The 23786-nt window shown below is 45.6% G+C and overlaps 2 protein-coding genes and 1 long non-coding RNA gene across 10 annotated transcripts; 1 reads left to right on the plus strand and 2 right to left on the minus strand.

Moving 5' to 3' along the window:
• TMEM140 (transmembrane protein 140) lies at window positions 1-18868 on the plus strand. The gene is made up of 2 exons (XM_023190078.3): window positions 1-254; window positions 17385-18868. The coding sequence occupies exon 2, from the start codon at window positions 17409-17411 to the stop codon at window positions 17934-17936; it is 528 nt and encodes a 175-aa protein (XP_023045846.1). The 5' UTR covers window positions 1-254; window positions 17385-17408; the 3' UTR covers window positions 17937-18868.
• On the minus strand, window positions 12772-17542 carry LOC111524782. The gene is made up of 2 exons (XR_002725869.3): window positions 16825-17542; window positions 12772-15422 (listed from the first exon to the last, which is right to left on the minus strand). It is a non-coding gene; the product is annotated as an uncharacterized LOC111524782 (long non-coding RNA).
• CYREN (cell cycle regulator of NHEJ) lies at window positions 18752-23769 on the minus strand. Of its 8 annotated transcripts, none has more exons than XM_023190082.3 (4): window positions 23626-23769; window positions 21938-22029; window positions 20713-20788; window positions 18752-19851 (listed from the first exon to the last, which is right to left on the minus strand). In XM_023190082.3, the coding sequence occupies exons 3-4, from the start codon at window positions 20758-20760 to the stop codon at window positions 19567-19569; spliced, it is 333 nt and encodes a 110-aa protein (XP_023045850.1). In that variant the 5' UTR covers window positions 20761-20788; window positions 21938-22029; window positions 23626-23769; the 3' UTR covers window positions 18752-19566. The 8 variants fall into 8 exon arrangements, with proteins under 8 accessions (XP_023045850.1, XP_023045847.1, XP_023045853.1 ...); XM_023190079.3 differs by having other exon boundaries at window positions 21755-22029; XM_023190085.2 differs by lacking the exon at window positions 23626-23769 and adding an exon at window positions 23207-23299.
• Between the last annotated feature and the right edge of the window lie 17 nt (window positions 23770-23786).

Below are 23786 nucleotides of genomic sequence, written 5' to 3' on the forward strand. Positions count from 1 at the left end.
GAAACGAAAGTGAAATCAGCTGATAGTGACATCAGTCAGAACAAATGTACCAAAGTTCAGAGAGCTGTTTACTAGGCACAACTGTGAATGCGAGAGGGCACCAGCTCAAGACTGCATCCTCCTGCCATTTCCCTTCCACTCCTCCTTTCTGGAGTCTGACATTAGAAAGCCAGCGAGAAGGAAGATTCAAATAACCAACCCTAATTTCCTGCTTCTCCTTTTCATTGTTCCTGTGGGCTCTTCACCTGCTTTCTGTAAGTACTGATCCTGCAAGCATCACAGCTTACCCAGACGTCCACTACCTTGTAAGACAATTTTGTTTTCTTCTCAGATATTTCACGTTCTGGCAATCCGCATAGGGGAATTCACTGGTTGTTCAGTATCTCTGACCTTCCCTCCCTCACGTCTGTATAATCTACATAATCTACCCCCTTTACTCTCTGCTCTCCTTCCTTCCACTCTGCAGCATCAACATGTGTAGCTCTGGCCTCAAAGATGATTAAAGTAAGGCCAGTGTAACTGGTTAGAAATGATGCAGGGCTGACTACGCACAGCAGAGTCTTGCACACAGTGTGTACAAGGACATGGCTGTGGCTGGTGCGACACACTGTTCATCAGAAACAGGCAAACAAAAGCAGGTCACCGACCACCACTAACTAAACCACTATTCAAAGGTAGTTATGAACACATCATAAAACTTTAAAATACACACCGAAAATTAATATCAACAGAAAAACTTGTGTTCTTGCCTCAAAGAATAGGACCTAAGAGATGTTTAGATCTTGTATTAGTTATTAGACCAGATTGCTTCTCATGCCCCAATGGAAATCCATGGTGGTATTTTAGTTCTCTTGGTGCATATTTTAAGAGATTTTTTTTTTTAATGTGGGCTTAGTTTCGCTAATAACTTCCACTATGCTTCTTTGCCTCCTTTGAAAGAGGGAAAAGACACATATTTCCTTCTTTTCTTCCCTCATGATAACTGAAGAGCATTTTTCAATATTAACTTCCCATACCCCCTTCCCCAAAATCTCAGGTCTGACACTCGGACCATGAGATATTTTTTCAATCTTGCACATATTCCCCTTTCTCAACTTGATTTCCAGCTTAGTCCCTGCTTTATCTAATTACTAAGGTTGTTTTGATTGTCTGTTTTATAAATTTCTTTTTTTTATAAATGTAGCCCATAATTCTAAAAATATTTTAATGCAAATAGAGAAGAACAATTGCCTGTAATGTCACTACCCAGAGCTACCACAGCTAACATTAACATGTTCAAATACTTCTTTAGTCTCTTTCTCTTATGCCTCTTTATATGGATGTAGGCACACTATGTAGAGTGATTTTATACCTGCTTTTTCTAAAAGATGCATAGTATTTTATCCTTGATACGTCATAGTTGACTTCTAATATTGGACTTTCAAGCCGCTTCCCATTTTGTGCCAAAAGTAATGCTGTGCTGAACATTCCTATGTATAAATTATTGACTGGATTTCTGATTGCTATCTTAGGACAGATTTATAAAAGTGGGCCAAAGAGATATGACTGTTTTTAGGGTTTTTAATGTGTATTGCCAATCTGCCTCCCTGAAAGTGTGTACAGATGTTCATACCCACCATCACTGTGTGAGAATGCCAGTTTTACCGTAGACTTTTGGTATCATCAAGTGTTTTTACCTGCAGTGTTGACAGGGAAACTCAGGTTACTTTATTTGGCATATCTTTAAAAAAGTTACAGAATTTTTTTTTTCATGTTAGTTAACTACTTTGCATTATTTGTGAATTATCTCTTCATATTTGTCCATTTTTAATGAGGTTTAATCTTTTTTCACAGTTTGCATAAACACTTTAAACATTAAGTACATTAGTCATTTCATAGTTGTGACAGGTATTTTCCATATGCTCACTGACTTCTAATTATATTTATGTTGTTTTGGTGAATAGAAATCTAGATTTTAGAATAGTTAAACCTGTGCAATTCTTTCTTTGTAGTTTCCATTTGCTCTTAAGTTCCAAATTTTATTTTTCACTCATAAATCAAATATATCCTTTTTTCCAGATCTTTGATTCTTTTTATGGTTTTACCTTTCACTCTTGGATCCATGTGAAATTTATTTGGGTATGTGGAGTGAGATGAGGACCTAAAATAGTTTTATTTCTCTTTTCTAGTTAGCTAATCAATTGCTTCAACATTAGTTAATGAAGAACACTTTCAGGATGCAAAACAAATGTCTGTTCTGAAGACAGGCTTTCCCCGACGTTATAATCTAGTCATCACTTCCTCCTGCCAGTTTCTCTCCCTCACTCACCCTGTTTATTTCCTTCCCAAAGCTTTTGAAAAATTATAATTATCTTTTAAAAAATACGTTTCGTGTTTGCCTTCCGAACTAGAGTACAAGCTCAATGAGAGCAGGCACCTGGTTTGTCCTGGCACTGATTCCCCAGGGCCTCTGATTCAGGCAGTCATCCAAAATGTTTCACTAATAAAGTTACAAGATGAAATGCTGACCCCATCAGTCGAAGTGGATGGCAAATTGCCTTTGTAATTGCAGAAGAGAGGGCTGGAGCAGGAAAACTAACCATTGACAGCCAAAGGCAAGGCAATCACTAGTTTCTGGTACTACTGATTCTCAAACACTGAATCTTGTGAATCTTAGCTGCCCATAAACTGGACCATGGAGTCCTGCCAACAGAAACCAAATGAGATTAGCTGGGCGTGGTGGCGGGAGGCTGAGGCAGGCGAATTGCTTGAACCCGGAAGGCAGAGATTGCAGTGAACCAAGATGGTGCCACTGCACTCTACCCTGGGCGACAGAGCGAGACTCTGTCTCAAGCAAACAAACAAATTAGGATGGGCCATTTGTAGACATTTTCTCATTTTTAAGGATCTTCTTCTCCCTCTAAACTTTTTGTAACTTTTGTTCCCACTTGGATTATCTGCTAGTGAGAGCTAATAGTCAACAAAACAATTGCACAAATAGCCAGTTAACTAATATTAATGGAATCATTTAAACAGCTATCTCAGTGGCTTGTTAACAGGGTGCCTGGACTCATGCTTCTGACTTTATGTTACAGTCTCATGGTATAGTCCTATTTCGTCTGATAAAGCTGTTTTATTTACATAGAATAATTAAGAAAATCAAAACATCACAGCATTCATAAAAAACTTGGTGGTTGGGATGGCTGTCCACAGAAAATACTGTGAAATCCAGGAGCTGCCACCACCTATATACGCTGTTGAAAAACACTGCAGTAGCCCTGTTTTGAAAAAAAATTAGAACCTGGACTTCATGTTTCTGTCAAAGGAAAAATGACGCATTTCCCTTTCTTCTTCCCTTTTTATTTTTGTGACAGCCACACCCAAACCATGAACACAATGATCTTCAATGTGTTCCACCAGAAATATTTTAGCCAGGACTGGTGGCCTCCAACAAGTAAACCTGCACCCTTGTTCTATGCCCTGGCAAGTTCTGTTGCCCCGGCTTTATTCTGCTAACATTTCCTTCCCAGTTCTCCTCTCTTCATTCAGGTGACACACCCAACCATCTCTACCTGACTCTCCACCAAATCCCGTTTATCCCCCTGAGCTATTATTGCTTCAGCATCATGACCAGACCAGACACATCGACCCAGTTTGTGTCAGGCCCCAAGCCCTCTGTATGTGAGTGAACTTCATTCAGTCTCACAACCGCCCATGAGGAACGTGACAACTGACGCATCACAGATGAGGATGTGAGGCTCAGGCTGGCTACGTAACTTGCCAGGGTCACATGACTTGTGAGTGGCAGAACAGCAACATGCTCCCAGGTCATCTGGCTCTAAAACCCATGCTCCTTACCACCACACTGTGCTACCTCTCAACAGGGCAGCTACATCCTGGAGTCATCACAACCAAACATAAATGAGGCCAGCTTCCTAGAGTTCATCTCTGGGAATGAACCCTGGCACTATTTGTCTTCCTAGAATTTCACCACTGTCAAGCTGGTAGCCTGGGCTTAACTTCTCTGAGCCTCAGTTTTCTCTCTATGGTAGTAATAATTTAAATAATACTTACTAGGTCATGTTCTAAGTGCCATGCACAAATTACTTCATTTAATTTCTGTAACATCTACAAAATAAGTTATATAATTAGAGCCATTTTACAGATGAGACATCTAGGCAGAAGGATGTTAAGTAACTAAGGTCACACAGCTGGTGAATGGAAGAACAGGGTCTTGAACCCAGAAGCCATAGCGTCAAGGTCCATGCTCAGAACCAGTATTCCACACTATCTTCACTACATCAAATGGGGACAGTGACAATAATGTCCACACAAGGGTGTTGTGAAGATTAAATGAGTAAATGCATGTAAAGGGCCAGGCCCCCAGTTAGAGGTAGATCCTCATGGTGATTAACAATGCAGCCTGACAGGCTCCACCATTCACTGGCTGTGCAAACTTGGGCAAGTTATTGACCCTCACTAGGCCTGTTTTCTTCTCTGGAAAATGAAGATGAAAACAGTAACTCTACCCCACACGGTTATAAGAAATTAATAAGATAATGCCTGTTAAGTGCTTGGCACAAAGCCTGGCATATAGTAAATTCTCAAGAGATTTTGAGGTCTGTTTTTAATTATTAATAAGTTCTCACTAAAATTAGATTCCTTCTCAGACACCTTCCACTGATCAAAGAGGCTTATCAAAGCAAGTTCTTCCCTCCCTGGTCCCCTTTGGCTTTCTGAAATCATTATGAAAAGAAAGGCCCTAGGAACCCAATGGCTTACCTGTTTTTTTCTTTTAATATTCTACTCTGCAAAATCTGCAAAGTGTGTAATGTTTAACAGCAGCAAAATTAAAACATGTAAGTTCCATGAGGCAGTCCTCAGGGCCATGATAGCAACTGCTGCTGGTGGTGCCTGGTGGGGAAGGGGCTGCCAAACTATGCATCTGACCAAGGACTAATATCCAGAATCTACAAGGAACACAAACAACTCAACAAGAAAAAACCACCCCATTAAAAAGTGGGCAAAGGAAATAAACAGACATTTTCCAAAGGAACACATTTCCAAAGAAAGTAGCCAAGAAACATATGAAAAAATGCTCAACATCACTAATCACCAGAGAAATGCAAATTAAAACCACAATGAGATACCATCTTACACCAGTCATAATGACCATTATTAAAAAGTCTAGGCCAGGCGTGGTGGCTCATGCCTGTAATCTTAGCACTTTGGGAAGCCAAGGCGGGCAGATCATGAGATCAGGAGATTGAGACCATCCTGGCCAACATGGTGAAACCCCATCTCTACTAAAAATACAAAAATTAGCTGGGCATGGTAGCGCGTGCCTATAGTCCCAGCTACTCAGGAGACTGAGGCAGGAGAATCGCTTGAACCTGGGAGGCAGAGGTTGCAGTGAGCTGAGATCACGCCACTGCACTCCAGCCTAGGTGACAGAGCAAGACTCCATCTCCAAAAAAAAAAAAAGTCTAAAAACAACAGATACTGTCAAGGATGTGGAGAAAAGGGAATGCTTACACATTGTTGGTGGGAATGCAAATTAGTACAACTTTTAGGGAAAACAGTATGGAGATTTCCCAAAGAACTGAAAATAGGACTACTATGCAATCCAGCAACCCAGGGTATCATATTTATTGATTTGCATATGTTGAACCATCCTTGCATCCCTGCAATAAATCCCATCTGATCATAGTGTATTACCTTTTTGATGTTCTGTTGAATTGGATTTACTAGTATTTTGCTGAGGATTTTTGCATCTACATTCATCAGGGATATTGGGCTGTGTTTTCATTTTCTGTTGTGTCCTTGTCTGGTTTTTGGTATCGGGTGACCTCGACCTCAGAGAATGAGTTAGGAAGAATTCCTTCCTCCTTGATTTTTGTAATAGTTTCAGGATTATTCATATTAGTTTTTCTTTGTATGTTTGGTAGAATTTGGCTGTGAATACATCTAGTCTTAAACTTTCTTGGGAGTTTATTATTGAGTCAATCTCACTACTCATTATTGGTCTGTTTATAAGTTCTGTTTCTTCCTGGTTCACTCTTGGGGGTTTTTGTGTTTCCAGTGATGTATCCATTTCCTCTAGTTTTTCTAGTTTGTGAGCATGTAGTTGTTCATAATAGTTCTTGATGATCTTTTGTATTTCTATGATATCAGTTGTAATGTCTTTTTCACTTCTGGCTGTGTTTATTTGGATCTTCTCTCTTCTCGGTTAGTCTAGCTAGTGGTTTATCAATTTTGTTTATCTTTTCAAATAATCAGCTTTTAGTTTCATTGATCCAAAGAATAAATGAACTTTTAGTTTCATCGATCCTTTGTAAATTTTTTGTCTCTATTTCATTTACTTCTGCTCTGATCTTTGCTATTTCTTTTCTGCTAACTTTGGATTTGGTTTCTTCCTTTTCTAATTCCTTGAAGTCCAATGTTAGGTTGTTAATTCATGATCTTTCTACTTTTTCGATTTAGGCATTTAATGCTATAAACTTCCCACTAAGCACTTCTTTTGCTGTAACCTGCAGGATTTAGTACTATGTGGTTTTGCATTCATTTCAAAGATGTTTTTAATTTGTCTTAATTTCTTCATTGACCCAGTAATTGTTCAGGAGCATGCTGTTTAATTTCCATGTATCTATATAGTTTCCAAAGTTCCTCTTGGTATTGATTTCTAGTTTTATCCCACTGTGGTCTGAGAAGATACTTGATATAATTTCAATTTTTAAAAAGTTTGTTAAAACTTCTTTTGTGGCCTTACGTGTGATCTATCTTGGAGAATGTTGCATGTGCTGACAAAAATAATGTATATTCTGTAGTTGTTGGGTAGAATGTTTTATAAGTCCATTTGGTCTAAAGTTCAATTTAAGTGCAATGTTTCTTTGTTAATTTTCTGTCCCAATGATCTGTCAAGTGTTGTGGGTGGAGTGTTAAAGTCCCCTACAATTATCGTATTGCTGTCTACCTCTTTCTTTAGTGATACTTGTTTTGTGAATCTGGGTGCTTAAATGTTGGGTATATATATATTTAGGACTGTTATATCCTCTTGATGAATTTATCCCTACATCGTTACACAATGACCTTCTTTATCTTTTTTTCTTACTACTTTTAATTTAAAGTCATCTGTTTTATCAGACATAAGTATAGCTATGCCTGCTTGCTTTTGGTTTCTAATTACATGGAATATCTTTCTGCACCCCTTTGTTTTCAGTCTATATGTCTTTATGGGTAAGGTTAGTTTCTTGTAAGCAACATGTAGTTGGATCATGTTTTTTTAATCCATTCTGCCAATCTGTGTCTTTTAAGTGGAGCATTTAATCCATTTACATTCAAGGTTAATATGGATCTGTGAGACTTTGTTTCTGTTACATTATTTTCAAGTTGTTTTATAAATCATTTGTCTTTGCCTTTTTGACTTTATGTTTTGATGAAATTCTGTCATGTTGCCATTTGAGTCCTTTCTCTTCCTTTGCATGATTGTTTTATACAAACTATGAGTTTTATATTTCTGTATGTTTTTGTGATGGTGAATATCAACCTTTTGGCTGGGCATGGTGGTTCATGCCTTTAATCCCAGTGCTTTGGGATGCTAGGCAGGGGGATTAATTGATGCCAGGCAGGGGGATTAATTGATGTCAGGAGGTCAAGAACAACCTGTGCAAAATAGCAAGTTCCTGTCTCTACAAAAAAATTAAAAATTAACTGGGCATGGTGACACGTGTCTGTAGTTCTAGCTACTCAAAAGGCTGAGGCAGGAAGACTGCTTGAGCCCAGGAGGTCAAGGCTGCAGTGAACTATGATTGCACTACTGCATTCCACGTTGAGTGACAAAGCAAGACCCTGCATCAAAAATAATTAAAAACACCATTCATTTCAATGTTTAGGATCCTTTTGAGCATTTCCTGTAGTACCAGTATAGTGGTGACAAATTTCCTCAGCATTTGCTTGTATGGGAAGGACTTTATTTCTCCTTTCATAAAGCTTATTCTGGCAGGATACAAAATTCTTGGTTGACAGACACTTTGCTTTTTTGTTTCTTTTTCTTTAGCACTTTGAAAATGCCATCCCCTTATCTTCTGGCATGTAAGGATTCTGCCGAAAAGTCCTCAATTAGTCTAATGGGATTTGGGATTTCCTTTATAGGTGACTAGTCACTTTTGCTGATTTTAAAATTCTTTCTTTCACTTGACTTCAGACATTTTGAATATGCCACAGTGAGGTCCTTTTGCAGTGTATTTTCCTGGGGATCACTGGGCCTCCTGTATCTGGATGTCTATTTCTTTAAATATGTTTTCCAAACTTTCTAATCTCTCTTCCCCTTCGGAAATACCAATAATTCTTAAGTTCAGTTACTTCTTGTAGTCCCAGAAATCTCAAAGGCTTTATTCATTCTTTTTTTATCCTTTTTTCCTCATTTTTGTCTGACTGTGTTAGTTCAAAATTCCTGTCCTCGAGTTCTGAGATTCTTTCTTCTGCTTGGTGTAGTCTACTATTAAAGTTTTTGAGAATATGGTGTATTTCCTTCAATGAGTTTTTTAGTTCCAGAATTTCTGCTTGTTTTTTTTAAGATGTCTATCTCCTTGATAAACTTCTCATTTATATCCTGGATTAATTTTCCAATTTCTTTGTATTAGTTTTCAGATTTCTCTTGTACCTCATTGAGCTTCTTTAAAATCAATATTTTGAATTCTTTATGTGGCATTTTGAAGAATTCTCTTTGATTGCGATCTGCTGCTGCTGGACAGTTGTTGTGGTCCTTTGATGATTGTTATGGTTTGACTGTGTCCCCACCCAAATCTCAACTTGAATTGTAGCTCCCATAATTCCCACATGTTGTGAGAGGGGACCCAGGTAATTGAATCATGGGGGCTGGTCTTTCCCATGCTGTTCTCATGATAATGAATAAGTCTCATGAGATCTTATGGGTTCATCGGGGTTTCCGCTTTTGCTTCCTCCTCATTTTCTCTTGCTGCCACCATGTAAGAAGTGTGTTTCACCTCCTGCCAGGTTTCTGAGGCCTCCCTTGCCATGTGGAACTGTAAGTCCAATTAAACCTCTTTTTCTTCCCAGTCTCAAGTATGTCTTTATCAGCAGTGTGAAAATAGACTAATATAATGGTGTCATATTTCTCCACTTTTACATGTTTCCTGTATCCTTTAATTGATTTCTTTGCATCTGATGTAGCAGTTGCTTGTTCCAATTCTTTGAAATTGCTTTCATAAGGGGGAATTTTTTCCTGAGGATGTATGTATGTTGTTGATTAAGATACTTTGACTTTGATTTTGGATGCCTGCAGCAGTGTAATCTTTCTGAATTCTTCGGCAGTACCTAGGGTCAGTGGTCTCTGTGATCTCCTCAGTGGGATAGAGTACAGTAGCTGAGACTAAGTCCCCAGAAGTTTAGCTGGGGACTTGGATGCCAACTTGGATGCCTTTGGGCCCCAGTGGTGGCAACAGTGGGGTGAGTGTGCCATTTTTAGTCCCCACAGCAGCTTATGCTGGCTCTGGTGGTTAGTGGGTCCTGAAGGTCTGATTCTTAGGCCTCCACATGGCTTGCTTAGAAGCTAGTAGTGGGAGTGGTGAGCCTAGTGTGTGGGCATGATCTCTAGCCCCTGAGCAGGTGGTGTCATGTGAGTGATGGCTGTAGCAGTGTTGAAGCAGCCAACTGGGATCCAAGCAGTCCATGTTGGTGTTGCTGGAAGCTGTGATGGGTTGGGTTAGTTACTCTCCAGTCTCACAGCCACCTGTGGCAGGGTGGTGGGCATTGTTCTAAGTGTGCTTAGGAGAGCTTGGTCTTCCCTGTCCCTTTCCTACCTGGGTGGCAGCTGCAGCCACATTGCCTCACATTCAGACTGATTGTGAATCAGCATTAAACTCTCAAAATGGTGCCAGCTGTGGGCCTCTGACCAGAGAAGGTGGGGCCCCTCTCAGGTGAGCAGCATGGGCAAGAAACTGTAGGGAGTGTGGTCTACTTGAGTCGGTCTCATAGCAACCCGTAGCAGGCACTGGGTATTGTCCTAGGTATGTGTGGGAGAGCATGGATTCCTTGTCCCTCCTTGGCTGGGCACCAGCTGCAGCCACATCAAGTTGAACTCATCAAGAAGTGGTGTACAATCCAGCATTAAACTCTCAAAATGGCACCTTGGGCCTGTGACAAAGAGGGCAGGGCTCCTTCCAGGCAGGCAGCATGGGCAAGAAGCTGTGGGGAAGGAGGTCTGCTCGCATTTCAGTCTCAACAGCAGCATGTCGCAGAGCAGTGGGTATTGACCTAGATGTGCATAGGTGTAGGGTCCAGCCCCATAGGGTCAGTGGTTTTTTCTCCCTGTGTGCAGAGATGAGAGATTGTAGAAATGAAGACACAAGACAAAGAGATAAAAGAAAAGACAGTTGGGCCCAGGGAACCACTACCACAAAGATGCAAGACCAGTAGTGGCCCTGAATGCCAGGCTATGCTGATGTTTATTGGATACAAGACAAAGGGGCAGGGTAAGGAATGTGAGTCATCTCCAATGATTGACAAGGTCACGTGAGTCACGTGTCCACTGGACAGGGGGACGTTCCCTGTTTGGCAGCCGTGGGGGAGAGACAGAGAGCGAGAGAGGACACAGCCTACGCCACTATTTCTTCATATTGGAGGTTTTTAGTACTTTCACTAATTTTGCTACTGCTATCTAGAAGACAGAGCCAGGTGTACAGGATGGAACATGAAAGCGGACTAGGAGTGTGACCACTGAAACACAGCACAGGGAGACGGTTAGGCCTCCGGATAACTACGGGCAGGCCTGACTGATGTCAGGCCTTCCACAAGAAGTGGAGGAGTAGAGTCTTCTCTAAACTCCCCCGGGAAAAGGAAGACTCCCTTTCCCAGTCTGCTAAGTAGCGGATGTTTTTCCTTGACACTGACACCACCGCTAGACCACAGTCCATTCGTTAATGGGCATCTTCCCAGACTCTGGCATTACCGCTAGACCAAGGAGCCCTCTGGTGGCCCTGTCTGGGAATAACAGAAGGCTTGCACTCCTGTCTTCTGGTCGCTTCTCACTATGTCCCCTCAGCTCCTATCTCTGTATGGCCTGGTTTTTCCTAGGTTATGATTGTAGAGTGAGGATTATTATAATACTGGAATAAAGAGTAATTGTTACAAACTAATGATTAATGATATTCACATATAATCATATCTATTATCGGTATCTAGTATAACTATTCTTATTTTATATATTTTATTATACTGGAACAGCTCGTGCCCTCGGTCTCCTGCCTCGGCACCTGGGTGGCTTGCCGCCCACAATAGCACAGCCTGATTTCCCTATTAATCCTTGGATGGGTGGCAGCTACAGCTGCACCAGCCCAATCTCAGTTCCAGGGAGAGGTGCAGCCCAAAATTAAACTCTCAAAATAGCAAATGGAGCCTGAGACCAGAGAGGGTGGAGCACCTTAAAAGCAAGCAGGATTGGCAACAAGTTGTGGAACACACAGGCCAGGCACAACTTGGTCTCACAGTAGCCCACGGCAGGGCAGTGGGTCTTGTCCTAGATAAGTGTAGGATGGCCTGATTTCCCTATCCTTTCTTAGCCAGGAGGCAGCTGCAGCCTCATCAGCCCAAACTCAGGCTGGGAGGGGGATGTAGCCCAGCATTAAATTCTCAAAATGCCACTTTGGGCCTGGGATCATAGTGTCCCTCCCAGACAAGCAGTGCGGAAAAGTTGTGGGGAGAGGTGTCTACTCACGTCTGTCTCAATAGCAACACACAGAAGGGCAGCAGACCCTCCCAGGGGGGCATGGGAGCACCTGCTCTCCTGTCTCCCTCCTTGGAGCAGCTCGGGAGCAAGAGCCATGTCTGTCGAGTCCCAGTATCTAAGCTCTCAAAATGGCACCCTGCTGAGGCTGCTCCAAGTTCAGATGCATGTGAGATTTTATATTGGCTTCCTTTCTGGAGCAATGCCTCTGTGCAATGTTTAGGCAGCTCTGAATGTCGGGCCCAGGCCCTGGCCCAGGGGGTCAAGGTTTCCTTCCATGGCCAAGATTGTAGAAGTTTGTTTGGGAGCCCTAGGGGGTTCTCTCTTACTGTTTCCCCACATCAGGAGCCTCTCCCGACTCTCAGTCAGTTCCCAGCTGGGCAAGCTGCCTCAAACCCTCTCCTAACTTCTCATGTTTCCCATATCTTTTATGGTTTATCCTAGCATTCTCTCCTAGACAATCTGTTCAAAATGGATCCACTTACTATTCTGGTTTCTCACCATGGTGGAGGCACATACTACCTGCGTTTAGATGGCTATCTTGATCCTTTTGAAAATTTCACTCTTTCAATAAGAACCTGACAAATACATAATTTAGAATTAAATGATACAATACTTGTGTCTCTTTCAGCCCCCATCCCATTCTCCCTTATTGGTATGAAAATGTTAGAGATGCTTAAACAAACAAACAAAAAAGCTGCCTTAATCTCCTGAGAATACTTTCCTTCTATTTCCCTAACTAGGAATTTGTGTCGCCTTTAAGCAGAAATCATCTCCCTCCTAAGGCCCTGCTCAGGCTGTGACTCTCGAGTGACGGTGGTCAAATTACATGCTGACCTGGAGTCTAAATCTGCATCTTGGTCCAGAGGACCTAGTGCAGGAAAGGATTATACTTTACTGTCACAACTACGATGGCAAAAGGCTAACAGCCTTTATTTTTAAAGGGTTCATACAAACCAACAAACAAAAACTGAAACTCAAAATTATTTGTAAAATAGCAAAACAACTGACAGCACTTCATAAAAGAAGAAATACAAATGGTCAATAAACACTTGAAAATGTTAAATTTTACTCATTATGAAGAAAAACTATCACTGATTCATCATTTGTCATTATCAAAGAATAAAAGCCTCAAGAATATGCAATACTGGGGAGGATGGGATGAGACAGGCACTCGCTGAAACTGCTGGTGGAAACATAAGTTGATTCACAAAAGTATTCACCATAGCATTCATAACATAACAAAATAATGTTACAAAGCATCTATGTATAAACCATAAACTTTGATACAGCTATATGCAGCCCATAAAATAGTGTTTAGGTAACATTTCTAGTTCACGTAGAATGACGTTCACGAAGTGGGATACAAACATATATTTTATGTAATCCCAACGGTGTAAAACAATACTGTAAAAAGAAGTGTGCTGTTCAGAGTGGTTATTTCTACAACCTGAAGTATAGATGACTTTTAGTCTTTTCTCTGCAGTTTCATGTATTTTCCAGTTTCCTGCAATCAGCATGTGTTATTTTATTATAAACAGGAAAAAGTTTATCTAAAAATGGTCACAGTGACTCAGCAGTCTCCCCTCTGCTCTCTGAAGGAAACACTGGCTTACCATTAAAGGGCATTTATAAGCTCATTGTGGTGGAAGTGTCATTATCAGGATTGTTTAAGAAAAGAAAAAAACAAAAACCAGGGTAGGCCTGGGGTTTCCAACCAAAGATCCATATGCTGTCACTGCACAAAGTTTAGGGAAAGAAGCGAGCACTAACCTCCACCCTCACCATGCACAAGTTCCTGAAGTCTGTCCATAGTTCAATAGAAAGCATGGATTGGCCACGCCAGCACCGTGCTGAACATACATGTGACATTAAACACAGCTCTCCCTCAAGCAGCTCTGCTGTCCTAAAATGTGCAACCAAGATTTGTACATGAAAGAACTCAGGGAGACTATGTAGCATTTTCATTCACTCATTTAAAAAAAAAAAAAAAGTGCCTACTGTGTATCAGAATAACAAAACAGATGAAGATTGTTCCTCAGAGATGTGACACTGGAGTGGAGAATAAATCCTAATTTAGAGCTAAACCAGAGTGTGGGCTGAAGGAGCCCAGGAATGCTCATGCTGCATGGATCGGATTTAGAGAAGCGGAAAGTAGGGTAGGAATTTAGGAGCTGGGGGGTGGCTGAGGATGGGCAGATGGGAATGTATTCATACACAGCCTGAGCAGCTAAGCAGGTGCTGGACTGCACAAGCCAAGAGTGGAAGCTGGGCCTCACTAGAGAATTCCAAGTTCAAGTTCCAAGTCGCACCAGATGGTGGCGAGCCTCATAGGAGCTGAGACTGAATATAAAAAGGTTGGGGGGCCACCACCTTCTCCATATGCCTGGTCCTGGGCTTCTTGGCTCGTTTTGTTTTGCTCTACATTAAAAGTCAGTTCAGAGAAAATGAGGAAGTCAAAACAAAGGCTCCTGGCACCTGATAGGAGCTGCCGCAAGGTGGCTGATGCAATCTCCCCCTGAGAAGCCACATTAATTTTTAAAAAGGGAGCTCTGTTTTCAAAGCAAAATGTTTAATAATTTTTTTGGGAACCCCAGTGTAACAGAATTCAAATGGGAAAAGTGAGAGGGAGTGTTTAAACAAAGGCATCCCCAAGTCCCTTCCCAGTTGGTCCTGAACAATGGAGGAAGTCAAACCTTCTTTTCCACAGCATGACGTCATAAATCAGAGAAGTTCTGGAAATCTATTCTACACCCTAAAATACCCAAACCCATTAAAAGCACAGATATAGGCTTTTACAAACATTTACTAAATAAGCAAAACCATACAAAATATGTTTCCGATGGCAATTTTTCCCATACCATGGACTCAAAGGGTTAAAACTCCTTATCATCCCAGACTAATGCCACCTTTTCAGTTCCCAGTAAATCCTTCTGTAACAAGCATCATTGCTCCAAGAATCTCTCAACTCCATTCAAACCCGTCTTCAGACCCTTGGCCCTCTGGGGCCTCCAGAGAGTTTGAGAAATAGTGCCACCCAAGGCAGCAGCCAGGGCTTCCGCTGGGACAGCCCCTCACTCCTCCACTCTGACTGTCCCCACTGGGCTCCTCTGGAGCAAAAGCCATGGGCAGGACTGGGCAGACTGCCCAGCGCTGCTGAGCCCAGAGCAGCGGCATCTGAGGGGAGGCGGTGGCAGTGTGGACCCCACCTTTGCTGTACTCACAGGCCCCAGCTCTTCACTGGCCAGGGTGCCCAGGTCTCTACCAAAGAAGTCGCTGGTCAATCTTTATTCTCATTTTTGGCATAGGTCCTTTGAATGGAGCCGCCCTCTCTCTCAGCCTGTTTCATGTTTTTTCCCCGACTTGGTCCCTTCCTGTAACAAATGCAGTGTGTGGAATGGGACGAATGGGACAGACCTTCCAGTCAGCTCTGGGAAAAAGGAGGGGGCTTTTCCCCCAGAGGAGTCTCCTCAGAAGCTGATCATCAGGGCTGTGTAGTTTTCAGGTCCCTTTCCAGGGCCACAACTCATTTTGCTGCTGAACACCACCTGGGACTCCTTGCCAGGGCTTCCAGGAGGCCCCTTGGTATCATGGCCCCAGTACCTCGTGCCTCACAAAGCTTGAAGCTCTGTGTTCCTAGTCACTTCTCGGTGTGAATGCTGTTGTATTAGTCCATTTTCATACTGCTATGAAGAGATACCTGGTAATTTGTAAAGAAAAAGATTTAATGGACTCACATTTCCACATGGCTGGGGAGGCCTCACAATCATGACGGAAGGCAAAGGAAGAGCAAAAGCACATCTTACATGGCAGCAGGCAAGAGAACATGTGTAGGGGAACTGCCCTTTATAAAACCATCAGATATCATGAGACTTACTACCATGAGTACAATATGGGGGAGACCCATCCCCATGATCCAATTACCTCCCACTGGATCCCTCCCAGGATGTGGGGATTATGGGAGCTACAATTCAAGATGAGATCTGGACAGGGACACAGCCAAACCATATCAGCCAAACCTTATCCCATATTGAAAAATACACATATGTAAAGGTACAGTGTGCAGATCACTGTTTCAGAGGCCAACGGGACAAAGCCCTTCTGATTTAAAAAGGAGTGAAAAGAATTTTTTAAAAGAGTATAACAAAGTCGGCACTTTTATATACAACTAGAGGGACTATGATTAGCAAGTTTTCTGTAGGCCAGTTAGGCAGTATTTAGTAAGATCACTAAAAGATATTTCTACCCTTGATCCAATTATTGCACTTACAGGTAGATCACCTGAGAAAAATCAGATTCCAAACACGATTCACACAGCATCTTCACTGACCACTTATAATGGTGAAAAGTGGAAACAATTTGTCTAATAATAGTGTAATGGATGATTCCACATGAACTATTACATAGCCATTGATCGTGTTTTTGAAAAACATTTAACAGCTTTGAAAAATGTTTACTAAATCTAGAGAAAAACATTATGTTCAACACCATGATTATGTAAAAATACATCAGCACAGGAAGAAAACATTGGTAGACTATTAACAGTGGTTTTATGTGTATGGTGGGATAAAAGGTTATCTTTTTTATTACTATTTTAAAAATATCTTCTGGCCAGGCACAGTGGCTCATGCCTGTAATCCCAGCACTTTGGGAGGCCAAGGTGGGTGGATCATTTGAGGTCAGGAGTTCAAGACCAGCCTGGTCAACATGGTGAAACCCATCTCTACCAAAAATACAAAAATTAGCCAGGCATAGTGGTGGGTGCCTGTAGTCCCAGCTACTCGGGAGGCTAAGGCAGGAGACTCGCTTGACCCCGGGAGGCAGAGGTTGCAGTGAGCCAAGATCACACCACTGCACTCCAGCCTGGGTGACAGAGCGAGACTCCACCTCAAAAACAAACAAACAAACAAAAACTTCTAAGTTTTCTATAATTAACATATACTACCATTGTCAGGAAAAAAATTGTGTTAGTTTTTAAAGTAATGAGTATATGATGGGATTTCATCACCAGGTGACATCTTGTCTTGACCCACTAATGAGTTCCCAGAGCACCCTAGGTAAAATCAGAGTGGGTGTGTCAGTGGTCCTTGACCCAGGCTCACCTTCGAATGAGCTGCAGAGCTTCAGAAACACACCAGTGCCCAGCCCTAAGCACGGAAGTTGGGCTGTGATTGATCTGTGGCCCAGCAATGGGTAGTTCTTACAGCTCCCCAGGTGGTTGTCTCGGCAGCTGTGGTGAAAACCAATAGCTTCCTCCACCTTCAGGTCCCCATTAAGGGTGGGCCTTGCCCTTCACCTCAGTCAAAACCCACCTTCCAAAAAGATCTGAGAAATCCCCTCACTGTTTCCAATGGTTTGTTGTATTTGGACTGAAGCAAAGTCTTTGGCTAAAGAGCACTTCACTCAGTTGAAGATGTTTCACACTTTCAAAGGTGCTTGGGAGAGACTTTTCCTCCAGACCTCAAATCAGAGGGCAACTAATGACTTATTAGCAAATAGTTCCTGGCACAAGGTTACCTCAGATTTCTGGTCCTTGGTGGAGGGCGGGGTAGGAGGGAAGCTTGCCACGGGTTTATAAGAAATGCCAAAGGGAGAACATGAGCTTGTGAGGACACGGGGCAAGCGAGGCAGAGATAGACTGACTGCTGTGACCTCCCCACAGGTCCCCCCGCAGAGGGCAGGAGAGATGGCCAGGCCAAGGCCTCGGTGGGGCGACCAGCTGCTGTTCGTGAGCGTCATTGTCCTCACAGTTGTGGTCATCTGCCTGATGTTCTACGCTCTCTTCTGGAAGTCTGGGAACCTCACTGACCTGCCCAACCTGAGAATAGGCTTCTACAACTTCTGCCTGTGGAATGAGGATGCCGGCACCCTACAGTGTCACCAGTTCCCTGAGCTGGAGGCCCTGGGGGTGCCTCCGGTTGGCCTGGCCCTGGCCAGGCTTGGTGTGTACGGGGCCCTGGTCCTCACCCTCTTTTCCTTCCAGGCTCTCCTCCTAGCCTGGTGCAATGGTAATGACAGATTGTGGCAGCTAGCGGTGGGCTTCCTGGCTATGTCCTCCGTGCTGCTGGCTGGCGGCCTGGGCCTCTTCCTCTCCTATGTGTGGAAGTGGGTCAGGCTCTCCCTCCTGGGGCCTGGGTTTCTAGCTCTGGGCAGCGCCCAGGCCTTACTCATCCTCTTGCTTATGGCCATGGTTATGTTCCCTCTAAGGGCTTAGAGGGCTTACAGCGAGCTTGAGAGCTGCTAAAGGCTTATGTGATTGCAAGGGTTCAGTTCCAACCATGGTCGGAGGTGGCACATCTGCTCAGCCATCTCATTTTATAGCTAACACTGATCTCCAGCTCCAGGAGATGGAACCTACTGCAGAGGAGGTGGGGCCCGCGTGTTAAAGAGGCCAAGGGGCAGCAAGGGCAGCCAGGGCACCTGAGGCTTCTCAGTATAGGATTGTCTGTCCTTCATGACTTCCAAGGCTCCCAAGGACTCCCTAAAACCATGCAGCTCATTGTCATACCAATTCCTGCTTTAATTAATGGGTCTGAGCAAATCTTCCTCTAGCTTCAGGAGGGTGGAAAGGGGGTGATTCCTGTCATGAGGTCAGATTTCCAGGCTGATTCACCAAATGCCAAACTGAAACCTAGCAAAGACTTATGGAAACAAATGAGGATATTAAAAGAGCAAGCACCTCAGTGCCTCTGGGGGCCTGGTTAAGGAGCTTCTGCTCAGCCTACGATGGTGAGTGGGCCGCCATAAGCCGTCACTGGGATTCCGACCCCAGAGGTCCAGGAGTGATCTCTGAGTGACTCAACAAAGACAGGACACATGGAGCACAAAGACAAGCCTTGGTTGTTTCAAAGCTTCCCTGGACTTGAAGCCAGTCAGGGCAGAGGCATCAGCTAGCAAATCGCTCCCATGATGAGACCCTCGAGGACACCAAATCCTCGGTGTGATCAGGACTGGACGGTTGCACACATACAAACGCTGCCACCCTCCACTTCTCAACCCGGAACTGGGAAAGACATTAGTACAACTTAAGCACTGGGGAGTTGTGTGTATTTTCCAGCACCTGTGTATTGGAAAACCCGTATGGCAAATGATTCACTCATCTATTCCTGACCAAAACCACATTGAAAACAAAGGCAGAAACATGTACTCTGGTGTGATCTCTTGTCCTTAGTGTCTCTTTTGGGCTCCTGTCCCTCTTGCTTTATAACTAGCTGCCCAGGGACCAAGGTACAGGTGAAAGCAAGGTAGCAGCTTGGGGGAGGAGGCCTGTCTGGCTTACCAGTCCAAACACTGTGGCCTCAACCTCCCAGACACGGCAGAGAACTGTGGGCAGCTTGTTTGCTTTCTAGGCTGGCTGGAGAGGTGGGAGCTCATTGATTGATGGAAACTATTTTTTAAACAGGCTTCCTCCAGGAGAGATCATGTGGACTAAACTAGCAATTCCAGTGCACCTGGCAGTGATCCTTTTCTTTGAAAAGTTCTGTCTCTTTGGTTCCAGTAAGTTGGACCACCAAATGACATCATTTTCCCTGGAACCTGGTGACTGACTAATACAGACAGTTGGGATTCCAGAGCCTCAGAGCTGGGAGAGGATTCAGTACATCCAGCGGGATTCGAATGGGATCTTGTTTTGAGTCCTGCCTTCCGCACACTCAGAATGGCAGCCCCAAGGCCTGGAGCGTCCTGGGACTTCTGACCTGACGTGAATCCGCCAGGCCCAAGAAGGCACGAAGGTAGGAGCACAGAGAGCCCCATTCCCACAGGCGGGTGGCCCAGCAGCGCCAGTGGAAGCTCAGCTGTCCTCCAGCTGCTCTCAGCAGAAAGTTGAGTGCACAGTTAATGCCCTAGCTGAAAAAGATCTCCCGGACGTATTTCAACACATCCTCTTCCTCCTCCTCCTCCTCCTCCTCCTCCTTCTCCTCCTTGGGACTCCTGCTGCAGGCAGAGTTGGAATCCCCCGGCCTCTGGGAAGGACTGAGGCCTGCAGCCAGTGCCTCTTTCCCACTGTCCTCTTCCTCACTGCTGCTCCCAGAACTTGTGTGAGGCGACAAGGAGCAGGGAGGGGAGAGCTCTGGGTTATCAGCACCCGCCAGGGCCGGCTGCTCGCAGGCCTTTTCCTGTTTGCGGCTCTGCGGAGTACAGGAAACGGCAGGCTCAACATACGTTTCATTTCCCTAACATGCTGGTCTGTCTGTCAGTAACGCATGCAGGATATATCCAGAAGCAACTACAAAGCCAGTGTGATCAGGCCGGGCAATGCACCCATATCCTGAGCACCTACCCTCTCTTCACCCCACTCCTCTCCGTACCCCCTCTTCACAGCTCTGGAAGAAACCAGGACCCACTTGGGAGAGAAGCAAGCAGAGGCATGAGGATTAGCTGAGGGGAAAGGAAAAAGAAATGGAAGAAACATGTCTAGAAGGGCCAGTGACAGAATGGAAGGAGCCCAGGATACAAAACCTGTGTGTGGGCCCATGCCTTAGCACTAGGAAAAGCCCCACACCACAGGGTTACTGCAAGGCCCAAATGACATCACATATGCTTTCAAGGCACTGGGTAAACTGCAGAATGCTGTGCAACTCTGAGGCACTGCAATTATTACTGCAGGAAGCCAGAAAGCTCAGCAGCCTCTGCTCAGGAGAGGGGCAATGGTTAAGAAGTCACCTACCCAACTGGGAACCTTTCCAAGAACACAAACAGGTAAAGGCTTCACGTCCCATCCACATACACACTAGCACGCAGTCACGCTCTCCCTAACACACGCACGCCCTCCCAGGCATCTAGCCCTAAAGACTCACCCCGCGAGCGCACAACCACATGGGGAGAGGCCTGGGGAGCATGGCCCAGACAAGAGCAAGGCAAGTGGCAGGAGAAAGAAGAGGCAGCCTACCACAGAGGGCGCAGCTCTTACTGACGGTGACCAAGCGCCTAGTCTAGCTTCTGCTCATGCGGAGTTTCTGGTCATGAGTAAGAGGCTTGGCTGACTTTACCTCAATCAGGATTCCCAGAGCAACATCGACTATCTCGGCCTCATTCATGCAGTACACAGTCCTCGTCGCAGGGAGTCTGAAACAAAGACATGCAAGGCACAGATGACACAGACTCTCAGGTCTCACAAGGACAAAGAAAACAGGAGCAAGAGGGCCTCTTCCCACCACCTTCCCACCACGCAGGAGGCACCAACACCTCTGAGGTGAGGAGCTTTCTCTGACACGGACACAATTTCCTTAGCCTTGCAGCCCAGTGACTGGCACAGGGCTTCATGGAGGCAACACCGGGGTGCCTCCGACACTCCACCAACTGCCCTACAAGGATCTGGAAGTAGGGAAGGGCTGCCGCCTCTGAAACACACGCGTGGATGCAAGAGGAAGGGGACCTCAGGCCGAGGCTGCACTGAGAGGAACCTGAAAGCAGGACCAGACTTAGGGAAAGGCGGCAGCAGTCACAAGGGAAGGCTGTCAGTCAGGAAACCTTAGAGGAGGAGCCAGAGAGGGGAACACCGAGTGCTGGGGCCCCGCCCACTTGATGCTGCAGCCTGGAGACTCACCCCACCCCACGCAATTACCATCATTCAACTCACTCACTCCCCAGTTCCTGATCTCTTGCTGGCCCCGCAGCTGCTGCTCATCTGTCCATCCCTAAAGGGCTGTCCACAGGAGGAGCAGGCACCACTCAGGAGAACAGACCCTACCACTGATCTCACCCATCTGATGTTACCATGTTTGTCGTAAAGGACGAGACTGGCATTTTGGACAACTGGCATCAGAGATTGGCTGACATGGAAAACCCACTCTGTGTGTGCTGACGGCAGAGCACTCACCCAGAGGCAGAAGCGGGTGCCTGTCCTCGAAGTTTAACCCGTTTTGCCTCCTGCCCACAGCCCCTCCACCTCCTAAAAGCTCAAGAGATGATCAGACTGAAACACTCGCCCATCTTGTTGTTCTGCCTACGCTGGAAGACCTGACCCAGGTTGTGGAGGTCCCTGCTCCACTCGCCAGAGTCGCAGGAGTCATCTAACCAGGGGTGTCGCACCTTGCTGCTGCCACCGGCACTGCAGCCATTCTCATCCTCTTGGGGGCCTTCGCTGGTGCCACATTCTTTGTAGCCACCTGGGCTGTCAGCCATGAAGGAAGGACCCTCTTTTTAGTCTCGGATTGTAAGGTTTCCATCTCTGTGCCTTCTCACAAAGAAAAGTCAGGGCCCAAGCTTAATGACCTGCTTTTTAATTCAGGAAGGTAAATCCCGTTCTCTCGTCACACCCGGAATTACAGGTCCATTTGTCCTCAGTGCGGGTTGATCTTTGATTCCTACAAAGAACAATAAAGTTCAGTGAATTCCAATACCTCCAGTCATCAAGCAGTTACCGGTAGGTGCAGGGTAGGCCAGAGGTGACCAAAAGGTGAGCAGGGCCCAGGAGACTCAGACGGCCATTCACAGACATCAGGCAGATGTGATTGTGGGCATAAGAGCGGCTCGGGAGAGAGCCCTCTGACCTCCGCAAAGCGGTGCCCCCACACGCAGCCAGAGCCAATCAGACATACCGCCTGCAGCCTCTGTGCTGACTGACTCAGCACAGGAGGAAAGGAAGGAAAGAGGCGGAGGCCCCTAATGTTCCTTCTCATTACCACCTCCAATGCCAGTCCTTGGGGTGCCCAACCCATCCAATCCCTAAAATACCTCTTAATGGCCTCTCCCTCATCTGGTCAACTCGATTTCTCCACTCCTCTGTGGTGGCTCAGCTACATGAAACTGAGGGCATTTTATTTCACAATGAAGTCTCATTGGCCAACACCCCACCCTTAAGCTAAAGATATTTCTGACTGGTCAGACTTGAACCAGCAATAGGGGCCAGGAAGCATAACTGTGCCAGTCTGTAGACTCTGAAGCCCACGCTAGACTCTGATCTAGTCTGGCCTCTCTTCTTCCTATCCCAATTGTTCTGCCTCCACTCTGCAGTCCTGGAGCTCAGTCCTCACCCAGAGAGATGGAGTTGTGACTCAGAGGGCCTAGGTCTCTACCTTCCACTTGGGAATCAAGCCACAAGCTCCTGAAGCAGAGGCATGACCAGAAAAAAGTAGTCAGCGATAGTCCTCTCTGAATCACAATGTGATAATATATTGCTCATTCAGATGGCTGTTTACAATTTAAGAAAAAATATTAGCAGGCCCTCCTCCTAACCTGTATGGCCACGGGGCACACCTTTGCCAATGCACCCTCATTTCTGTCAAAACTCACTGACGTTAGTGATTCCTACACCCTAAGACGCCTCCCAAGTGCACTGCTGCAGTCTATGTGGACAAATTTAGTTCACCCTGGGGTGCATATTAAGTACATTTCGCAAACGAGGAACTGAGACTGAGTTAACTTGCAGAAGATCACAGAAAAGTTTGAAATCAGCTGGTTGGATTCGCAGCCAGGTCCTGCAGACTCCAGATCCCGCGCCTCCCTACTCTGCTTCTGGGCCCCAAGGGCAGGCTGCAGCACCTTCCAGAAGCCGGGTCTCCGGAGCACCGCGCTCGCGGACCGACCTCAGTCCCATGCCAGCCGCTCACTGCGTAAGCGGAACGGGGCCCCCGCGGAAACACGATGTGCTGCCAGTTCACAGCCCGCCCTCGCTCTGGGGGCCGGTACCCGCCGCTGGACCTATGGGAGGCCCAGAGGGCCGGTGACTGCGGAGGGGAAGGCGGGGGCGAAGCACCGCAGGGGCCTCGCTGACCCTGCCGCAAGCGGGTCAGGGCTGCACCGGCTCCTTCCCACCCGAGCGACAGCGCGCTCCTCCCCCCGCCCCCCCCCCATTCCCTCTCTCCACTTCTTGTGCCCCTTCTTAGCTTCCAGAGCGGAGCCAGGAGGCAAATTCCGGGCGGTTGTGGGACCCGCGCCCCACCCAGAACTTAAATCCCTACCTTCTTTCCTGGCACCGGAACTCCCCGACCTCCTCTGGCCGGTGGCCTCTTCCGGCCCGGCGCGCTCCCGCCCCTTACACTTCCGGTCCTGCCCGGCTCCCGGCCCCCTGGAAGTCCTAGCACCCGGGACACTTCCGGCTCCCGGCAGCTGGCTCACTGGG

This window comes from Piliocolobus tephrosceles, chromosome 8 (assembly GCF_002776525.5).
Source record: "Piliocolobus tephrosceles isolate RC106 chromosome 8, ASM277652v3, whole genome shotgun sequence".
Classification (NCBI taxonomy): domain Eukaryota; kingdom Metazoa; phylum Chordata; class Mammalia; order Primates; family Cercopithecidae; genus Piliocolobus; species Piliocolobus tephrosceles.

Bases quoted from the DNA above. Each gene is read 5' to 3' on its own strand.
- TMEM140 (XM_023190078.3), top strand. From the start codon at position 17,409: ATGGCCAGGCCAAGGCCTCGGTGGGGCGACCAGCTGCTGTTCGTGAGC.
- CYREN (XM_023190079.3), bottom strand. From the start codon at position 21,891: ATGGAAACCTTACAATCCGAGACTAAAAAGAGGGTCCTTCCTTCATGG. The intron at 20,789-21,754 runs GTGCGACACCCC...TCTTTGTTTCAG, and splicing joins GTGCCGGTGGCAGCAGCAAG to ACTCCCTGCGACGAGGACTG. The intron at 19,852-20,712 runs GTAAAGTCAGCC...TGTACTCCGCAG, and splicing joins CTCTGGGAATCCTGATTGAG to AGCCGCAAACAGGAAAAGGC.